This window comes from Petaurus breviceps, unplaced genomic scaffold (genome assembly GCF_028583685.1).
Source record: "Petaurus breviceps papuanus isolate PSGF00001 unplaced genomic scaffold, PetGlider_PUasm1.0 77, whole genome shotgun sequence".
NCBI classification, from domain to species: domain Eukaryota; kingdom Metazoa; phylum Chordata; class Mammalia; order Diprotodontia; family Petauridae; genus Petaurus; species Petaurus breviceps.
This window is the reverse complement of record NW_027186492.1, coordinates 7,061,185-7,080,532: the sequence shown is the minus strand read 5'-3', so window position 1 is coordinate 7,080,532 and position 19,348 is coordinate 7,061,185. Positions and strand designations below refer to the sequence as shown.

General features: G+C 38.4%; 1 protein-coding gene across 2 annotated transcripts in view; it reads right to left on the bottom strand.

The window, feature by feature from the left end:
- Positions 1-14,737, bottom strand: part of WDR76 (WD repeat domain 76) — a 37,063-nt gene extending 22,326 nt beyond the window's left edge. For both annotated transcript variants that reach the window (XM_069105920.1, XM_069105919.1), the window contains exons 1-5: positions 14,581-14,737; positions 13,644-14,036; positions 11,359-11,451; positions 10,020-10,075; positions 2,105-2,231 (exon numbers count right to left, since the gene is read on the bottom strand). In XM_069105920.1, the coding sequence (XP_068962021.1) occupies positions 2,105-2,231; positions 10,020-10,075; positions 11,359-11,451; positions 13,644-14,036; positions 14,581-14,607 (696 nt within the window). In that variant the 5' untranslated portion in view covers positions 14,608-14,737. The remainder of the gene's footprint in view (positions 1-2,104; positions 2,232-10,019; positions 10,076-11,358; positions 11,452-13,643; positions 14,037-14,580) is intronic.
- Between the last annotated feature and the right edge of the window lie 4,611 nt (positions 14,738-19,348).

Here is a 19,348-nt window from a genome sequence, read left to right as displayed (position 1 = left end):
GGTCTTCCTGACTCCAGGGCTAGCGCTCTATTCACTGCGCCACCTAGCCGCCCCCCTTAGTCCATAATCTTGATGCAGCTTATCTCTTATTGAATGCTCCAGAAAATGAAGGAATCAAATTCACCTATGGCAATACAGAACATATAAGCTACTTCCTAAGAGTAAAGTGCTTAACCACATAAGCTGTATGAACATCTAGAAAATCAAACTCAATAAACATTTATCAAGTGCTTACAAAGCATTTAAAGCTTATAATGTTATCTAGTGAAACTAAATAGAAAGCATTAACTGAAGTTTCCCCATAGTCCTCGTCCCCTGGAGAGCTCCTTCATATCATGTAACTAATTCAAAGATCAGTTAACTGCCTTTTTGAAAAAGTAGTGCCAATTTGTTATATAAGAAAAAAAAATACGGAATATAATACCCTCAAATAAAAATAAAACATCTTCAACAATTATATTGCAAGAGTACAATATCTTATCTTGAAACCCACCAAAATTATTCTCTTACAACATAATTCTTTCCCAATTTAGGAATATGGTCTAAGGGAAGAAAAAAACTCTATGACATTGAAAAGACAAATGTGAGAGGAAACATCACTACCACCTTATTATGAACAACCCTCAACTTTGTTTCTACAGGTAAATGCTTACCATTCTAGTAAGAGACAAAACATATATAGTATATGTTATTATATATATAAAACACTCCATATGATACTACTTTTGAAAAAGTGATACAAATGAGGGGGGAGGAGAGGAAGGAAAGAAGAGAATTTGGAACTCACAAAATTCAAAAATGAATATTTAAAAATCTACATGTAAATGAAAAAAAATTTAGGTTATATACTGGTATTGCAAGAAAAAACAAAGTAGCAACAGCTATTCTACCCTTTTATTTTAATATACAGATGGATCAAAGCAAAACATTCTCTTTTCCTCTCCCTCTTATACCCTTTCTCTTTACTTTTCTTTCCCTCTGTGTTCCCCTCAACTCTTCACTTCTACTTCATCTCTTTAATTCCCTTGTCCTTTCTTGCCTCTCTCCTTGCCAATCAGCTTAGTCTATAATCTTGGATTACTGCCAGCATTAGATATTTCAGGAGAAATCAACTTTGTGATTCAACAGACATTTTCTGACAGTCCTAATTAAGAAATAATTTTGGGTCCTCAAGGGCAGCTGGAATTAATATTGGCTTCACCATATGTTTTTCCCCCATTTATTTTCTTTCTTTCTTATTTTTTTCCATTTGGATATTATGTTTCCCTATCTCACTCAGGCTGAAAACACAGCAGCTACACTAATGTGTCCAATCCCTGTTTATCAGAATAGAAGTTTTGACCTGCTCATATTCCATCCTAGATTGGTTCACTCCTCCCTAGGCAATATGGTATCCCCCACCCACCTCTAAAACTCACTACTCTGGGGTCACAGACATCCAATTGGCTTTAGTCCTACTGCATCTCAGAACTGACCTCAAGCAACCTCACCAACCTCATCATCCCCAGTGGCAAGGGATTGCAAGTATGTGCCACCATGCCTAGCACTTATCTGTTATTTATTTAAATTCATTACCATGCTACTATTAACTAGCTTTAAAAAGCAGCTCTGTGAGAGGAAAGGGAAGGAAGGGAATAAGCACCTACTATGTGCCAGGCACTTTACAAATAAGAGCTCCCTGCATTTGTGAAGTCTTCATTCTTGAATACTAAGGTAAAATGTATTTTTATTACTTTCAAGTATATAAGTAAATGGAACACAGCTCATCAAGTGTTACCTAGTTACTCAACTAATCAATGCTAGTTTTTACTTTATGTTCATTCAATTTGAGTATTTCTATAAAGTTTAAAAAAGTACACCCTCTTGAACAGATGGACATTCCTCTTACACACAATTAAACAAATGACATAATTCATTTCTTACATGAGCCTACAAAAGCCAACTTCAGTACACATTCAATCCCATCTAATATAAATTTTAATTCTAAACCATATTAGTTAATTCTCAATTAATGATATTTAACTACAGTTTCAAAATCCTAAAGAGTTTTAAAGTTCTTTTTTTTATTATTGCTAGTGTATTCTATTTGTTCTGTCACTCTTACATATTGATCAACTACTGATTCAGGCTGTGGTGAAGGATCTGGTAATGGGACTCCTGATGGATCTACTTTTAATAACCTCATGGATCTTCGACAAACAATCTCATCTTCTGCCTTCTTTGGCTTCTTTCTAAAGGAATTAAAAGTCTGTGTTAACTTACAGCATAGGTTAATAACTTTACTATTACCAATTTGAGAGAAGGCATGGCGATCAACCCTAACAACTTTGAATTTAATTTCCATGACCAAAACCATAAATACAGTCTATATTAGTTCAGAAATAAATTAATAGACTCAATTTGCTGGTACTATAAAGATATCAACAAGCTCAGCCTCTAACGAAAACTATGCTTTTCTCCTTATATGCAAAGTAATGCTACAGAGTAGCTGTCCACAGAACAGTGCTTTTGTTTTTCTGCTTGTATAGATGTAATTGATTCATTCACATTATGTTGCCCAATCCCAAGGAGTCCAGGGAGAAACAGTCTTTTAGAGCTAACCAGATAAGGTTAAAAGAAAGGAATTTTCCTTTGTGCAAAATAAGTATACCTGGGGAACCTCGTAACGAAGTGACCACTCCATCTTAGAATTTGTGATAAAAGACAGGAGGGCTCAGCAGGGTCTGATATACACCCTAAACTGTAGATTTCAAAAGGTTCATAGAATGAACCAATAGGATTCCATGGACTAAAATTCTATAGGAAAAGTCAGATGAAGAATGGGAAGCTCTCAAGAATGAAATTCTGAATACACAAAGAGAATTAATTCTAATGAGAAGTAAAAAGAGGACTTCTCTAAAAAAAGGATGAGCTAGGAGTCAGGAAGACCTGAGTTCAAATCCAGCTTCTGACACTAGCTATGTGACCTTAGGCAAATTACTTGACCTCTGTTTACTCAACTATAAAATGGGGATAATAACAGCACCAACCTTACAGGGTTGTTGTTAGAATCAAATGAGATATTGTAAGGTGCTTAGGGAAACTAAGAGGTGGAAGTGCAGGCATCCACTTAGTATTCTAGGCAGGAGGGACAGCCAGTCAGTGCCTGGCATGTAGTAAGAGCAGGCTCTATATAAAGTGCTTATTCTCTTTTTTCCCCTCCCAATACAGATGCACAGGGAACGCATCATCCTAGATTAAGAAAAACAAAAAAACAAGTACAGCAGATAGCTAGATAAATATAAAAACATGGAAAAGACCTATAAGAATGTCAAGTGTGCTAAAGCTCAAGATGAACTAAAGCTAGGGAAGAAAGCTGACATAAAAAATGGTTTCTTCCTTTTTTTTTAAGCTATACTGAAGAAAAAAGAAAGCTCAAAGGGAAAAAACTGCTGCTGAGTGGATGGAACAAAGCTAACAACAGAGAGTAGACAGAATTGTTGAATTCTTTATTTTGCTTTTGCTTTTTCTGCAAATGAGAATGATCAGATTGGAAAGGACAAAACAAAAAGTTTACTCAGAAATTGATATCCAAGCTAATTAATTAGATAGTAGGAGCTTCCCAAGATGAATTTAGAGTCACCTAACCCAAATGAACACCATCCCAGGAAACTGCACCAGCAGACATGAATGCTGAGTCACTGCCAGTTAGTTATCTTTGCCAACAGGAGAAATATCACAGGAATTGAGAAGGAAAAATGTTTTCAATTTTCAAAAATGAGAAGAGGATGAAGGCTGCAAATGAGAGGTCAGGGAGCTTGATTTCAATTCCTGGCAAAAACCATATTATTAGAATGTGTTATTGAAATTAGTGAATATCTTAGTGAATAGCTAAAAAATAAAGCAGTGATCAAAAAGCGTCAACATGGTTTCACCAAGAAAGTCAGATCAGACTAATCTTATTTCCCTTTCTGATGGGTGACTAGACTGGTAGATCAGATAAATACTATAGATATCACTTACCTAGAGTTTAGCAAAGCATCTACCAGAGATTTTTGTACTCTTCTTATGGAAAAGATAAAGAACAAACAACAGCACAATTAGGTGGATGTGGAACTGGTCGAAAGGCTGAACCTAAGACATAGCAATTAATGGTTCTATGTTAACCTCAAAGGTCTCCAGTGAAGCATCCAATTGATCTGTGCCTGAATCTATGCTTTTTAGTACTTTGACTCAAAATGTAGGGTACAGACCGCTTATCAAATTTGGAGACAATACAAAACTGGGAAGGATAACTAAGTCAGGTTGAAAAAGGTCCTGCCTGATAAACTAGAACACTGAATTCCAAGATGAAATGTAATGAATTATAAAAGTGACATAAAATATAAAAGTGTACATTTATACTAAGTTTAAAAAAAACTGACAAATACAAGATAGGGATTGTGTGTGGCTAAACACTGATTTGTCTGAAAAGATGTGGAGTTTTAATGAATTACAAATTCAATATGAATCAGCAGTTCACTCTGCAAGTCAAGTAAATTAATGAAACCTTGGGCGACATTGTAATATAGTATCCAGGATTAGGAAATTGGTACTAACACTATACTCTTCCCATGTCAAAATAATTCTAATCAAAGAACATAGATTTAAAACAAAGAAGAACTTTGCGTGTATCTAGTGTCACTAGTATTATCTACTCTAATGCCTCCATTTTATTATAAATGAGTAAACTGATGTCCAAAGAAATTAAATGACTTGGCAGACATCATGCAGGTAATGAAGAGGCAGAATTTGAACCCAGAGTCTGACTCCAAATAAAGCATTTTTTTCTATTACACCCATTTTAGGTGGGAAACTGAAAAGCTGGGGAGTGTCTAAAAGAGGACAAACAGGTTAGTGAAGAGCCTCCAATTCATGCCAAATCATATAAGGACTAGCAGAAAATGTTTACCCTAGAGAAGAAGAGACCTGAAAGGGCAAGACAGCAGTCTTCAAGTATTTGAAGGACTATCACTTGGAAGAGGGATTAGCCTTAGCACCAAGGCACAGAAACAGGAATAAAGGTAGAATTTGCAAAGAGATAGACTTAAACTTGATGTAAGGAAAACTCTCTAATACTCTCTAAAGACTTCTAATTAGAAATCATGCAAAAGTGGAACAGGCTGTGTTGAGAAGTATTGGCTCCCTTAGCTGAGATCTTTAAGCAAAGGACTGAGAACCATTTGTAGCTATGTTGTAAAGGAGCTGTTCACATGGGTATAAATGGAACTAGATGGTGTCTCTTCTAATGCCAAGGTTCTATGACTATAAAGGGAAATGGAATCTGTCACCTTTGGTCATGTATGATCAAGCTTTTGGCAAAGTTTCCAAGACTTAGATTTTTAGTTTCTTTTCCCTCCTCTTTCTTAGCTTTATCTAGTTATTCGTTTTGAATTCAATTCTGACAATTTTTTCTCCTTGTCCCATGGTGAACTTTACTCTTAAAATAAAATACTTTCAGCATTTAGAAGAACTGTTTGCTTTTTCATTTTCTTCCTAGTCTATATATCCAGCCCTAGTCTCTTATCTGAGTTCCTGGATGTCTACTCATCAGTTGAATATTTATTAAGCTCTTACTGTGTATGTACAAGGTTACTATACAGAACACTACAAAGAAGCAAAAGCAGTTCCCTGCCCTCAAGGTGCTTATATTCTAACAAGTAAGGCAACAGGTAAATCACTAGATACATACAAGAAATAGAGTAGACTAGACAGAAGGCAATGTGAAGGAAAAACACGAGTAAGTAGGAGTCTCCCAGAAGAAGGTAGAGTTTGAACAGAGTTTTGAAGTCAGAGAAACTAAGAGGTAGAGGTGAGGGGACAAAGCATTCCAGGCAACAGGGACAGCTAGCCACCCAGCCACTGAAAAAGCATTATTCTACTGGGGGTAATACTATCCTTTGAGTAAGGCAAAGTCAGAATTTGGGGGTGATCAACTCTTCCCTCTCCCTGACCTCCTAAACCCAATTAGACCTCAAATCTTGTTGATTTTACCTCCACAACAACTCTTATATCAGTTTCCTCTATCCAATCAATCACTATTATAGTTTAGCTCCATGTCAAATGTATTCTCACACAGACTATACCAAGAACCTCCTAACTGGACTCCAGACTTCCATTATCTACCCTCTCCAATCCATCCCTCACACAACTGTGATAGTAATGGCAATTAAAGATTCCCCTGTATTGGCTTGGTTTTCAAATTGATTGTATTAAAACCCAGAGTTTGTTAATCCCACCTGTGGGATGGGCTTGTTGATGTGAAAAGAAAGTCCTGAACTGGGAGGAGCTGGTGATGTAGATTTGGAGAGACACTAGAGAGAGGCGGAAGATCTTTTTGGAAGCAGCACCTCGTGGAGAGAGAGAGACTAAGAGAATTGCTGGTGGCCGCTTTGAATTGCCCTGGACTTTTGAGACCTGCCCCCTGAGCTGCCAAGGACTGAGGAGACATGGCTGTTTTGCTGGTACTTTGTCTGTCTGTTTTGATGTTGTTTTGCCAGATTTGTCCACTGGTGAAAGACAGTCCTTTTGTTGAAGAAGTCCTGGAACCTGGCTGTTCGCTAAGAAGCCCTGAGACTGTCCTGCAGACAGAGAGTGAATATTGTCCACTGGTGAGGGACAGTACTGTTGTTGCAGGGGTCTGGAGACTGTCCTGCAGACAGAATGAATACTGTCCACTGGTGAAGGACAGTGCTGTTGTTGCAGGGGTCTGGGAGCCTTTCTGTTGGTTCAGAAGCCCTGAAGAAGGATTTTCTTGTTGTATGTTTACAGAAATCCTGGGAGAGGGCTTTGCTAATGTGTTCAGGGGTTCTAGGACTGTTCTACAGACAGAGGATAAATTCATGAAGGGACTGGCAATGTATCTTATGGCCTTGCTAAGCCTTGTCTCCCCAGGAACTAAGATTGCTGAGAACTTGCCTCGTGTCAAGATGAAGAAAAGACCTCCATTTGGGTATTAAGTGCTGTGTTTAAACTTGATGTAACTCTGGGGTAGATTCAATTGTGATCCTGGGGGTGGGGAACTTTTGACCTTATTGTGCTCTGTGATTGACAAATGAAGGTACTTTACCTATGTTTGGAAACTAATCTCCATTTGAGAAGAGGGGTTTTGTGGTGGACCAAATTAAGGTATAGCCTAGGGGTGGAGTAGTATTTAGAACAGGGACTTTGTAATTGATTGAATGATTGGAAGATCCTGGGGTGGGGTAGTACTTGGAGATTATTTAATCAGTAAATGCTGTATTTTGAATGATGTCATGTTTTGATCTTCTCTGTTCTTGGTTTGTCACTGAATAAAATAGAGAGCACCTATGCTGGTATTTTGAACCTGGGAAGTTGGCCTTCTTTTGGCATTATATTACAACAACTCCCAAAATAATCATGCTAAAGCACAAGTCTGAACATTCCCCTATCCAAGAATATTGACTAGCTTTCTCTTGCCTCTAGAATAAAACTCAAATTCTTCAGCTGAACAAGGAAAGTCACAAACTGGTTCCAAACTACCTTTTTTTTTCAGGTTTACCATATAAAACACCTCTTTGTGTACTCTTATGTTCCCAGAACACCTGTCTGCTTGCTCTTCTCCAACTCTAAGCTCCCTGCCTTTGTTGGTCCCTAAGCACAGAAGGAACTCCTTCCTCACCAACACCTCTTAGAATCCCTAGATTTCATTAGGCTTCAGCTTACATGTTTTGTATTATAGGAAGACTTCTCACATCCCTTAGTCATTAGTGCTCTCTTTTCCTCACCTTACCATATGTTAGGAGTCCTCAATATCCAAATATTTGTTATCGAAATTCTTTTTTTTTTTTTTGGAGGGGCAATTGGGATTAAGTGATTTGCCCAAGATCACACAGCTAGCAAGTGTTAAGTGTCTGAGGCCACATTTGAACTCAGGTCCTCCTGACTCCAGGGCCAGTGCTCTAATCACTGTGCTACCTAGCCACTCCCTATCTAAATTCTTACAGCTATTTCATCCAGACCTTGAACTCTAATGATATAATGAATTCCCAGTGATGAAAGTCCCCCTACCACTGCATTTAGAGCACAGAGAAAATAAGTAACTTGATGATATTACATCAGAAACCAGAATTAACCCAAGTCTTTCTCACACTGAAGCTGGCTAAGACAAAAGTTTCCTCATAAGAAAACCACTTATAAAATTTGTCCGCTCTCAAATATCCCCCTCTTCTTTGACATTTAATCCCAACCACCAGGCCAAGGATCAACACCTTTTTGGTTAACTAAAAATGTTCCAAGAGAATGATTCAAATATCCAAAGATTAAGAGACTCTTTGCTGAAACCACACAGGGAAAAGGATTGAGGGAAAATTTTAATTTAATTAAAAAAAAAAAACTAAGAAAGCCTCTTGCAAAATTGATGAAGACCTTGATTATTTTTATAGTAACAACACCCTTATTGTCTTGCTGCTAAAGTCAAAGGTAAAGGACATTCTATCATGCTATCATACATTTTTGTTGGGGAAATTATATCATAAAAGTCAATACTTCATTCTTACTTTTTTTTTTTGGAGGGCGGAGGGCAGGGCAATTGGGGTTAACTAACTTGCCCAAGGTCACACAGCTAGTAAGTGTTAAATGTCTAGGATTTGAACTCAGGTCCTTCTGATTCCAGAGCCAGTGCTCTATTCACTGTGCCACCTGGCCACCCCCATTCATTCTTTAATGTGAAAACTGATAAATACTTGCAGTTGTCACCTAAATTTTATTAAAAACAAAATAAAAATCTTATTTTTATAATTTTAATTTCATTTTTCAACATCAAGTACCAATCAAACATTTTTCCTCCTTATTTACTATGAAATGTTGGTTCCTATTTTAAGCAAATTTACTTTAAATCCTTACCTTTTTCTGTTACCAATTATTCTTGGATAATGTATAATGCAACATGTATCCTTAGATAATGAAGATCCCTTACCTGTTTGCATGCTACATCTCCTCTGTAAAGGGTAAGCTCCTTTAAGTTAGGAAACATTTTATCAGCCAAGCACTATGCAAGGAATACTCAGACAAAAATGAACACAGACCCTAGGCCAGCAGCTTACATACTACTGGAGGGAAACTACAAGTAAGTTTATACAAAGTAATTGACAGGGGTGGAGGTAGGGACAAGGATGGGACAATGCTAATTAATAATTCAGGGTATCTGTAAAGGTGGCTCTTTAGTGGAGCTTCAAATGAAACTAGAATTCCAAGAGACAGAAGTTAGGACAGAGAACATCCCAGGCTTCGGTGACAATTGGTGCCAAAGCTTAGAGTTGAAGGGAGAGTGCCAAGTGCAGGGAACAGGAAGTAAATTAATTTGAGCAGAACAGAGAAGAGGTGAATGGGAGTTTGGACAACAGGATCAAAGATACAGAGCTGAAGGGAATTTTTGTGGTCATCCAGTCCAACTCTCTCAGTTTACGGAAAAGGAATATGAGGCTGAAAGAGACTTGACCAAAATCACACAGGTATTAAGTGGTAGAGTCAAGATTAAAACTCAGGTGTTTTGTCTTCAAATCCAAACCTCTTTCCACAGTACCATACTGCCTCCTAGACTGGACCCAGATTGTAAAAGGCTTTTAAATGCCAAATAAAGGAGCTTGTTTTTTATCCCAGAAGCAATAGGGAGCCACTAAAGTTTTTTTGATTAGAGGAGTGACAAGGTCAGACTTTACTTTAGGAATTGTCTATCTGGCAACTGTGTAGACAGAATGGAGAAGGCAGAAAAACCAAAGAGATCACTGCAGCAGAACTGGGGTGAGGGGATAATAGCCTGATAGAGACAGGGCTTGAAACCAGGTCCTCATTCCAGATCAAGCGCTCTTCCCACTGTGACACGCCATCTCTCCAAGGGTGCCTTTCTTCCAGGATCCCTCCGAGCACCTCAACTCAGTTGAAGAGCTTCCAGTCTGTTTGATGCTACTTTCTCAAGCTTTTAACCACATATTCTCCAATACACCAGACTCTAAGAATCACAGACCTAAATATTACTTTACCTCTTGATTCCATGAGATGGTCTTTTAGTTATCATTTCACGTAACCTTGCAGCTGTCTGTAAAATATCCAAAATACATAAGTAAAAACATTATGTTAATATGCTTTACCATAAATATATTTTGCAATAACACTTTTCTGATAGAAATAGAGAGAGCTTATAAAGTGCTTTTCTCACAATTACCTGGTGAGATCAGTAGTGGAATTATCCCCATTTTGCAAATAAAGAATCTGACAGAGTTAAAGTGACCAGAATAGTGACAGCTAGGTGGAGTAGATAGAGAGATGGGACTGGAGTCAAAGAAACCTGAATTTAAATTCAGCTTCAGACATCATGTTCAGCCCAGGAATTTAACTGGCTGGAGAGGGTACAGTGAACAATGTATAAATGAAGAGGAAAAAACCCACAACTCAGATCCAAATAGAGAATATAGAGAAGCCAGAGGCTCCCACCACCAAACTTAAGCTTCCAAAGGATTGGCTAAAGGAGAGAGATCACTCTGGATCAGCTACCTGGAGAACCATTATTAATTAAGGAAAAAGAAATGTCTTTGTCCACGAGTTAAAATCAAAGACCTTAGCACATATGTCCACTAAGGACAATTACATGCCTACTAGAAAGCCAAAGTGCACCCCTCACTTTATGAAGCTGGGAGGATCCAGAAGTGAGGAATAATGATGTAGTTTTAATATATAATAATGAAATTCTTCCCAAGACAGAGCTAGGAAGGAGAGCAGAAGGCCTTTGTAAGATTAGCAATCTTGGGGGCGGCTAGGTGGTGCAATGAGTAAAGCACCAACCCCAAAGTCAGGAGGACCCGAGTTTGGTTTTGGCCTCAGACACTTACACACTTACACACACACACACACACACACACACACACACACACACACACACACAACTAGCCGTGTAACCTTGGGCAAGTTACTTAACCCCAACTGCCCTCCAAAAAGGCAAAAAAAAAAAACAAAAGATGATCAATCTGGAGAGAATGCTCTGCCCCAGGGCTTAAGAATACTTTAACTACATTTGCTCTCCCTAAGGGACATTCCCCTCCTTATCCAAAATAGGGCAATCTAAAGATCCAACAATAGAACAGTGGCTATAACAACTCAACCTTGAACATACATGCTCCCATATGCCCTCCTCCCAACCTTAAGAATACATCCTGACTAGAAGACAGTTTCCTCCCAGTAAGCCCAAAACCTACTTTTCTTGGTATATTTTATCCTCGCCTCTGACTATTTAAGGAATGACATAAAATTAGATTAACACAGCAGTCATTTCCCAAGAGGATGGAATTTGTATATTTTCTAGTTACATTGAGAATCTTTACAAACCTCTACCAAATGAAGTGAAGCAAAAAATTCAGCATTTTCTGATATGTTTTTTAGCCTTTTCTTCTCATAAGCTGATAACTCTGTTGAATCATCCTATGGAAAAAAAATAACTTATAAGTACAATTCCCAACAATGGCACCTTACAAAGACAACAACTTAATTCCACATAGGTCACCCCCACCCTTCTTTTGAAGATCACCTCCCATTCATTCAATGCTGTATATGAGGAAACTGCCAACCAATCAAGATGATGTCATATTCCAGTTTCACCAATTCCATGAAATGTTTTATAGCATCCTAAATCTTATAAATGTCTCTGGATTTCCAAAACAGTGTGAAATGCCCTTGAAAACTATTAACAAAGATGAAATTTACAAATACTTGTTGCCTTTACTTGCTCAGATACCACTTTAAGTGAAGGCAACAAAGGATAAAAGGGGAAAACATTAGGTTAACTCTTGTTAAAATATCTTTTGTTTATTTAAAAAAAAATTTTAATATCTTTTATTTAAAGAAATATCACATATCATTAAGAACCATCATCAGTCAATTAACAAGCATTTATTAAGCACCTACTATGTGCCAGGCACTATGCTAGTACTGAGTATACAAAGACAAAGAAGGGAAGTCAGAGCTTACACTCTATCCAGGAACACAACACACACACACACACACACACACACACACACTTATATAAATAAGGATATATGTATGTGTGTCCAGTCTTGATCAGATACTCATCTATGAGGGCCTCCCTAATATCTCCAAATAGAAGAGATCCTTTCCAAACCAGTATTTCATACCTTTTTGACCTTTCTTATGTACTTTCCTAAGTTGTATTAATGTATATACATAGCTCACATCCTTTCTATTAAGCTGTAAACTCCTTACTCTATTTGTGTGTATTTTCTTTTACAACATGGCTAATATGGAAATACGTTTTGCAGGTATCACATGTATAATACATATTGAATTGCTTTCCTTTTCAAGGAGGTAGGAGAGATGGGTTGGAGTGAGAATTTGGAACTCAAAATGCTAAAAAATGAATGTTCGAAAAATTTTTACATGTAACTGGGAAAAATTTAATGAAATTTCAAAAGAAATTAAAAAAAAAAAGAAATGAAGGTGATGGTTTCGGAAAAACCTGAGAAGATTTATATGAACTGATATAAAGTGAAATGAGCAGAACCTCTTAACATTTATTTTTGCCTTATTTGATCTCTCTTCATTACCAGAATTCCAAGTTTTTCAAGGGAAGATTCTAGTTTTATCTTTATATTTTCAGAAGCACAAGGACTGGCACATAGTATGTACATAATAAATGTTTTTTTGAGGCAAAGTGTTATATTGAGAAAAGAAGTTGCCTTGGAGTTAGGAGAGACCTGGGTTCAAATCTTGCCTCTGATGTCCATTAGTTGTGTGACCATGCTTGAGCAAATTATTTAACCTCCTAAAACCCCAGTAAAAATATAAATGATAACACTACCTACAGTATCTACCTCAGAGAGTTTTTGTGAGCACCAAATAAGAATATAAGGAAAACTCTTTGAAAACCTTGGAAAGTGCCAGCTGTGTTAAACAGATGTTTAAAGCACAGCACTAGTACAATTAGTAATTTTTCTTTCCTTCGTGCTTTGCATTAAAGGATGGTGACTCTTGCACATTATGAATAAATATTAGGGATGCTCAAAATGCATTAACAGAATTTTTATTCTTCAAATGATATGCTAAAGTATAAAATGAAAAAATGTATTAGAACTAGTGAATGTTAGAGCTTAAGGAATGTCAAAGATCATATAGCTCAGCACTTCCCTTATTTGACAGTTGAACTGAGATCAAGAGAGTTAAGCCTAGACTTGCCCAAGATTACATTACAAGTGGCTTTCAACAGAAGTAGCCCTTTCACTGTACCATATAAAAAATCAAAAGCTATTTCAAAACAATAAGGTATCAAAATTATCAGTTAACTTTAACTGAAATAGGTGGCTTAGTTCTGTTCTCTGGATACTTAGGTCATAGGATTTAGAACTAGAAAGGAGTCTTAGAGATCATCTAGTCCAACTACCTCATTTTACAAGTAAGAGAGAACTAGAGAGATGAAGTACCTTGCCCACATGGGTTTGTTTAAATTTAGGTCCTTGGATTCAAAATCCAGTGTTTCTGCCACACTGCTCATAACTTATTAAATTCACCAAAATTTCAAATTTTAAAAGAAAACATAACATTTTCATTATATAAGTCAATTGGTAAAACCGACAAGATAATTCTTAAACCGAAATACTTACCATGTCAGCTGTTTCATTTTCATCACCATATCCATCCTGATTGCTTTGTATTTCATTGCTGAGAGACAACACATTTTTAGTATTCCTGGGCATCACAACACTTGGCTCTGTCTGAGAACCCAAAGCTGATTTTTGTAGACTGTATTCTTCTTTGGGAAACACAGCTTTTATTCGTGGAGTTTGAAGCTCTCTGTATTCCCTTTTTACTTTAAGCATCTCTTTATCATTAGAATTATTTTCTGATAGATTCTGAGGCCTCATTATTTGGCCCTGTTTGTTCTTTTTGACAACAAATGGAAAAAGAAGTACTCGAGCTTGCTTCTGTAAAATTATAGTCTGTTGTGATGTCAGAGATAGGCCAATTATGCTCTGGGGGGGTTTAGATTCATTCACCTGTTTAGTGCAATAAGAAATGCAAGTGTTAGAATCTGATCTTCCTCACAAAATCCCTTGCTTCAGCTATTAGTATTAACTCATACCTGATGGTGCATTTCCTAAAATCTGAGTATGCAGAAGATTGCATTTAATTTAAGACCTCACTACATTTGTGTCTCTCACAGCCCCCTCTTCTTCCACACTATGCCCCCAATACTATGTATGCCACCAGTTTTTTAACAGGTCTGGTGTAACTTAAAGAAAGCAGGAATTTAGCAACCACATTTAAATTAATACCAGCCAAGGAGTCCTGAGTGCAGTAGGCCAGTTAACAAAGCTGTAAGCCAAGACAAGTTTCTTCTTCAACCTGGGGCCTCATTTCCTCCCCTTAAAAAAAGCTTACAAAAAAATGGTCATAAGCTGCAAGGTCCAGAACCATCAGCAAGCCCAAGCAGATCCCGCCTACCTATGAGCAAGGCCAGGGTCTCCCTCTCCCCACCCTCCCCTGTATAGGCTTCTGCAGTCCAGCTCCCCACTTGCTCTCAACCCTAAAAACCCACACCTGGAGAGATTCCCAGGACCCCGCCATCCTCTCCCAGCTTCGGCTGCCTTGCCGCCAAGAGCTCCCGCCAACAGAAAGTTCAGCTGGGGCGGGGACAGAGTAAGCCGGTGCTTGGGGCAGGGGCTGGCAGAGGAGGCCCAGCTGGCCTATGGGCGCCGGGACTGAGAGCAGGGAGGGTAGGGAGAAGGGCGGATCCGAAGACAGGCAGAGCCTAGAGCAAACTGGTTGTTGTAGTTCGATCGTTTTCAGTCTCTTCGCGACCCCATCTGGGGTTTTCTTGGCAAAGATACCAGAGTGGTTTGCCATTTCCTTCTCCGGCTCATTTCATAGATGAGTTAACTGAGACCAACAGGGTTAAGTGACTTGCCCATGTTCACAGAGCTAATAACTGTCTGAGGCCTGATTTGAATTCAGAGAGTGGAATCTTCCTCACTCCTGGTCCTGGGCTCTATCCTCTGAACCACTTAGCAAAGCAAATATGGAGGGTGCTAGGAGTGGGGGCACAAGGCAGGAAATGGGGAGGCTCAATCCAGAGCTCCAGCCTCTGCTGGGGAACAAACCCTGCCTTTCTCCTGCCTGAACAATTAGTTTCAGAGGGTCTAGATCCTAGACATCCTCTGGACCTGGAGTTGGAAAGCTACATTAAAAGCTTGTCTTGTAAACTTCATGCCTTTGTGGTCTTGGGCAATCTTACGGGACCTTTGTTTACTTATCCTCCAAATGGAAGAGTACTCCCCTTTGTCATTTGGGTTGTTGTGCTTTGAAAACCTTAAAACAGCATATACATATGAGCCTGTTAACACAGAATTGCAGATTCTCAGAGTTTAAAGGGACCTCAGTATCCACCTAGTCCAACTGGCACCTGGAAAATAATTCCTTCTTTAACATTGGAACAAATGGCCAATCAGCCTCTGCCTGAAAGTCTCCACTTCAAGGAAACTCAAAATCTGTACTTTTGGATAACTCTAAATAAACACCAAGCTAAATTTGCCTCTGCAATGTCTACTCATTACTCCTATTTCTGCCCTCAGAGGTGAAGAACAAGTCTATTTTCTTTTAGAAATGATTTAAGATTATGAACATGAGGGTAACAAACTTCACTGAGAAAAGCCTCGGTAGCCACAAGAACTGAAAAGAACTTGGAAGAAGTGTAACTAGTCTCTTAAGGTTCCAAGGAAAACATCCATCAGCAATTCCTTGAACAGGCAGGCCTTCTTCATATAACGTGAAATCGGGGCCCTTCACCATCCTGTTCTATCTCTACTGAACATTCATTAGCTTATCCATGTCCTCCCTGAAATTATGCACAGTTTGTTCAGTTATAATGTGTTTTGGTGACCCAAAACTACAGGTAATAGTCCAGATTTGGTCTGACTAGAGCAAAGTAAAAGATTAATTGGCTTTTTAAAAAAATGTTTATAGTAAACAACTGTGTTTTGGTAACAGCCCAGGTTTAGAGATACTGAATTTCAATTGCCAGTGGAAAATTACTTAGAGATATTCTGCACAAAGATGGAGATAAAAGAGGAGTCAGGTGAGCCATCTCTGTAAATTGGAAGCTATAGTGGTAGGGATTAATCAAATTGCCAAGAGAAATAGTATAAAGAAGAGAGAGAGCCAAAAATATAAAAATGGGTAATACCACAAAGAGGATAAAGACAGTGAAAGAAGTAGAAAAACCAAGAAAGTATGGTATCCACAAGGTAGTCACATTCATTTCTAATGAGAAGATAAAAGCTTTGAAAAGTCTATTAGACAATTAGAAAATGTGATCTAAGTATTCTTACAAATCATAAACAACTGCAAAGAAAAGATATATTTGTCCCAATAATGGAAAGAAAAAACTTTTTTTCAAACCAAAAAAGAGGAAGAGATTGGTGGACAAAGTTAAGTGTGTTTGATTATGAAATATAAAAAGATTTTAAACAAGAAATTAAAAACATATAAAATACAAAGGAAACAGATGTGTGATGAATGTATCTGATAAAGATTTGTCTTCCAGAACATATAAGGAACTAATACACAGCTATAAAACTAATTCACACTTCCCAATGAGGAATGGCCAAAGGTCATAAACAATTTTTGAAGAAAATACAGGTTAAGAAATACATGAAAAGGGGCAGCTAGGCTGGCTGGGAGTCGGGAGGACCCAAGATCAGTTCCAGCCTCAGATACTTAACACACACACACACAAATGGCCATGTAACCTTGAGCAAGTTACTTAACCCCAACTGCTTAAAAAAAATAGAAAGAAAAGAAATACATGAAAAGATGTTGAAAATCCTTAATGATGAAAAAAGGACAAATCAAAAAACCTGTGTGCCCTTGGGCAATCCACTTCCCCTCTAAGCCTCAGGTTCCTCATTTATAAAATGAGGGAGTTCTCTTTCAGTTACAAAGTCACAATCCTTACAACCATTATATTGCTGGAGATAGCAAAAAAAAAAAAAAAAAGATAAAAATTCAGCACTACACTGTATATAATTCAAAAACTCAGTGTCTGACAAAGCAGAAAATATAAAGAACTTAGCAAAAAACTCCCTACATGATAAAAATTGCTGGGAAAAAGAGAAAGGAGACTAGCAAAAGTTGGTCTCAGATCAACACTCTCTCTATTCCACATTACATTCTACATTAATATATAACCTTAATATCAAAGATCATGCCAAAAAAAAAATTAGAACAGAAGAAAATCATATACTTCTCCCAGTTATGGGAAGGAAATGTACTTTTAACCAAAAAGGGACAAAAGCAATTACAAAAGCTAAAACAGATAATTTTGTTTACATGAAATTAAAAGACTTCCATACAAATAAAATGAATGCACCTAAGACAAGGAGGAAAGTAGTGACATGGGGAAAAATCTTGGTATCAAGTTTTCCTAATAAGGGGTTTTGGTACACAAGGTATGTAAACAATTATCAGATATATTATGACCAAAAGCAATTTCCAACAGATAAATGGCCAAAGAATATGAACAAACAGATCTCAAAAGAATTGCAATCTACTAAGAACTATATGAAAGAATGATTCAAATAATGAGTAATAAAAGATGCAAATCAAAACAACCCTGAAATTTCATTAACCTCACACCTTGCAAAAGTGGGAAAGACAGCAAAAGATAGAAATATAGTCAATGTTGGCGTTGGAGAAAGATAGAAATATGAATCCCTTCTCAATAAGTCCCTAGGACCTGACCCCAGGCCAGCTGCCTATTTTTCAAAACAATTAGACTCCTGGCTGTGGGATGGCCTGCATGCCTCTGGGTAGTAGCTGCAACAGCCATTCTAATTGAGGAAGTCTCTAAACTAAGCCCCTGGAAGTTCTAATTCCCCATCGAGCATCCTGGAAGCAAAGGGCCACCAATGGCTGGCTAGTGGCAGGCTCAACAAATATCAAGCTTTGCTCTTAGATACCCCTGACCTAACCCTTTGGGTGTGCCACACACTTAACCCAGCAACCCTCCTCCCAGACAGTGCCCACTCAGATGTCCTGATTCATGATTGTAAGGAGACCTTGGACTGTGTTTATGCCAGTCAAGCTGACTTCAAGTCATTCTCCTCTTCCGAATCCTGAAGCAGTCTGGTACACAGATGGTTCAGGCTTTATTGAACGAGGGGTCAGGAAAAGTGGATATTCAGTGGTCAGCCTCTACCAAACCATAGAAGCCAAACCCCTGCCCCCTGGGACCTCTGCCCAGAAGGCAGAATTGATAGCACTCACCAGAGCTCTAGAGCTAGGGGAAAATAAACAAGTAAACATTTTCACTGACTCAAAATATGCTTTCCATGTTCTACATGCCCATGGAGCAATTTGGAAAAAAAGGAGATACCTGACAGCAAAAAAATCCCCTATTAAACATGCACAAGAGATTTCACATTTCCTCCAAGCTGTTCAAAAGCCCTCTGAAGTAGCTGTTATCTTTTGCAAAGACCACCAGAAAGGGTGGTCTTGAGTTCTCCTTGATCTCCTGATCTCCTGATCAGGCTGTGGGAAATCGCCTGGCAGTTGACTATACTGGCTCCTCTACTCCCACAGCTCCCCCATTCCTTCACCCCTTCATACAGCCCTCAGCAACAGGCCCTTGCTAAGGAAAGGGGATACTCTTTCCTCCTCTGGGTGGTTTCAAACACCCTCAGAACAACTTCTTATTCCAGAGGAAAGTCAGTGGAAGCTTCTTTTTGGCTTACACCAGGCCACACACCTAGGGAAGAATGCCCTCCAATCTCTGATAAAGCCCATTTTTACTGGCAGTAAGCTAGGAGAAACCATCAGACCAGTCTGTTGGGCCTGCCCAACCTGTGCTCAGGTGAATCCTGAAGGGGCAGTCAAACCTGCTCCCCTTTTAAAACCTGTTCAGAGGAGGGGTACCCACCTAGGAGAAGACTGACAGATAGATTTGACACATATGCTCCCATGTAAGAGTTTCAAATTTCTTCTGGTTTTTGTTGACACCTTTACTAATTGGGTAGAAGCTTCCCCTTGCAGAATTGAAAAGGCTCAGGAAGTATCAAAGTTCCCATTAAAGGAAATCATACCTCATTTTGGCTTGCCTGGTTCCTTACAGAGCGACAATGGCCCAGCTTTTATTTCACAGATAACACAGGCAGTGGCAAAGACAGTTAAAATCAATTACCACCTCCACTCAGCCTGGAATCCAAAATCCTCTGGTAAAGTAGAGAAAATGAATCATACCCTTAAGCAGGTCCTTACTAAGCTATCCCCCCTCAGACACTTAACACAAAAACTAGCTGTGTGACCTTGGGCA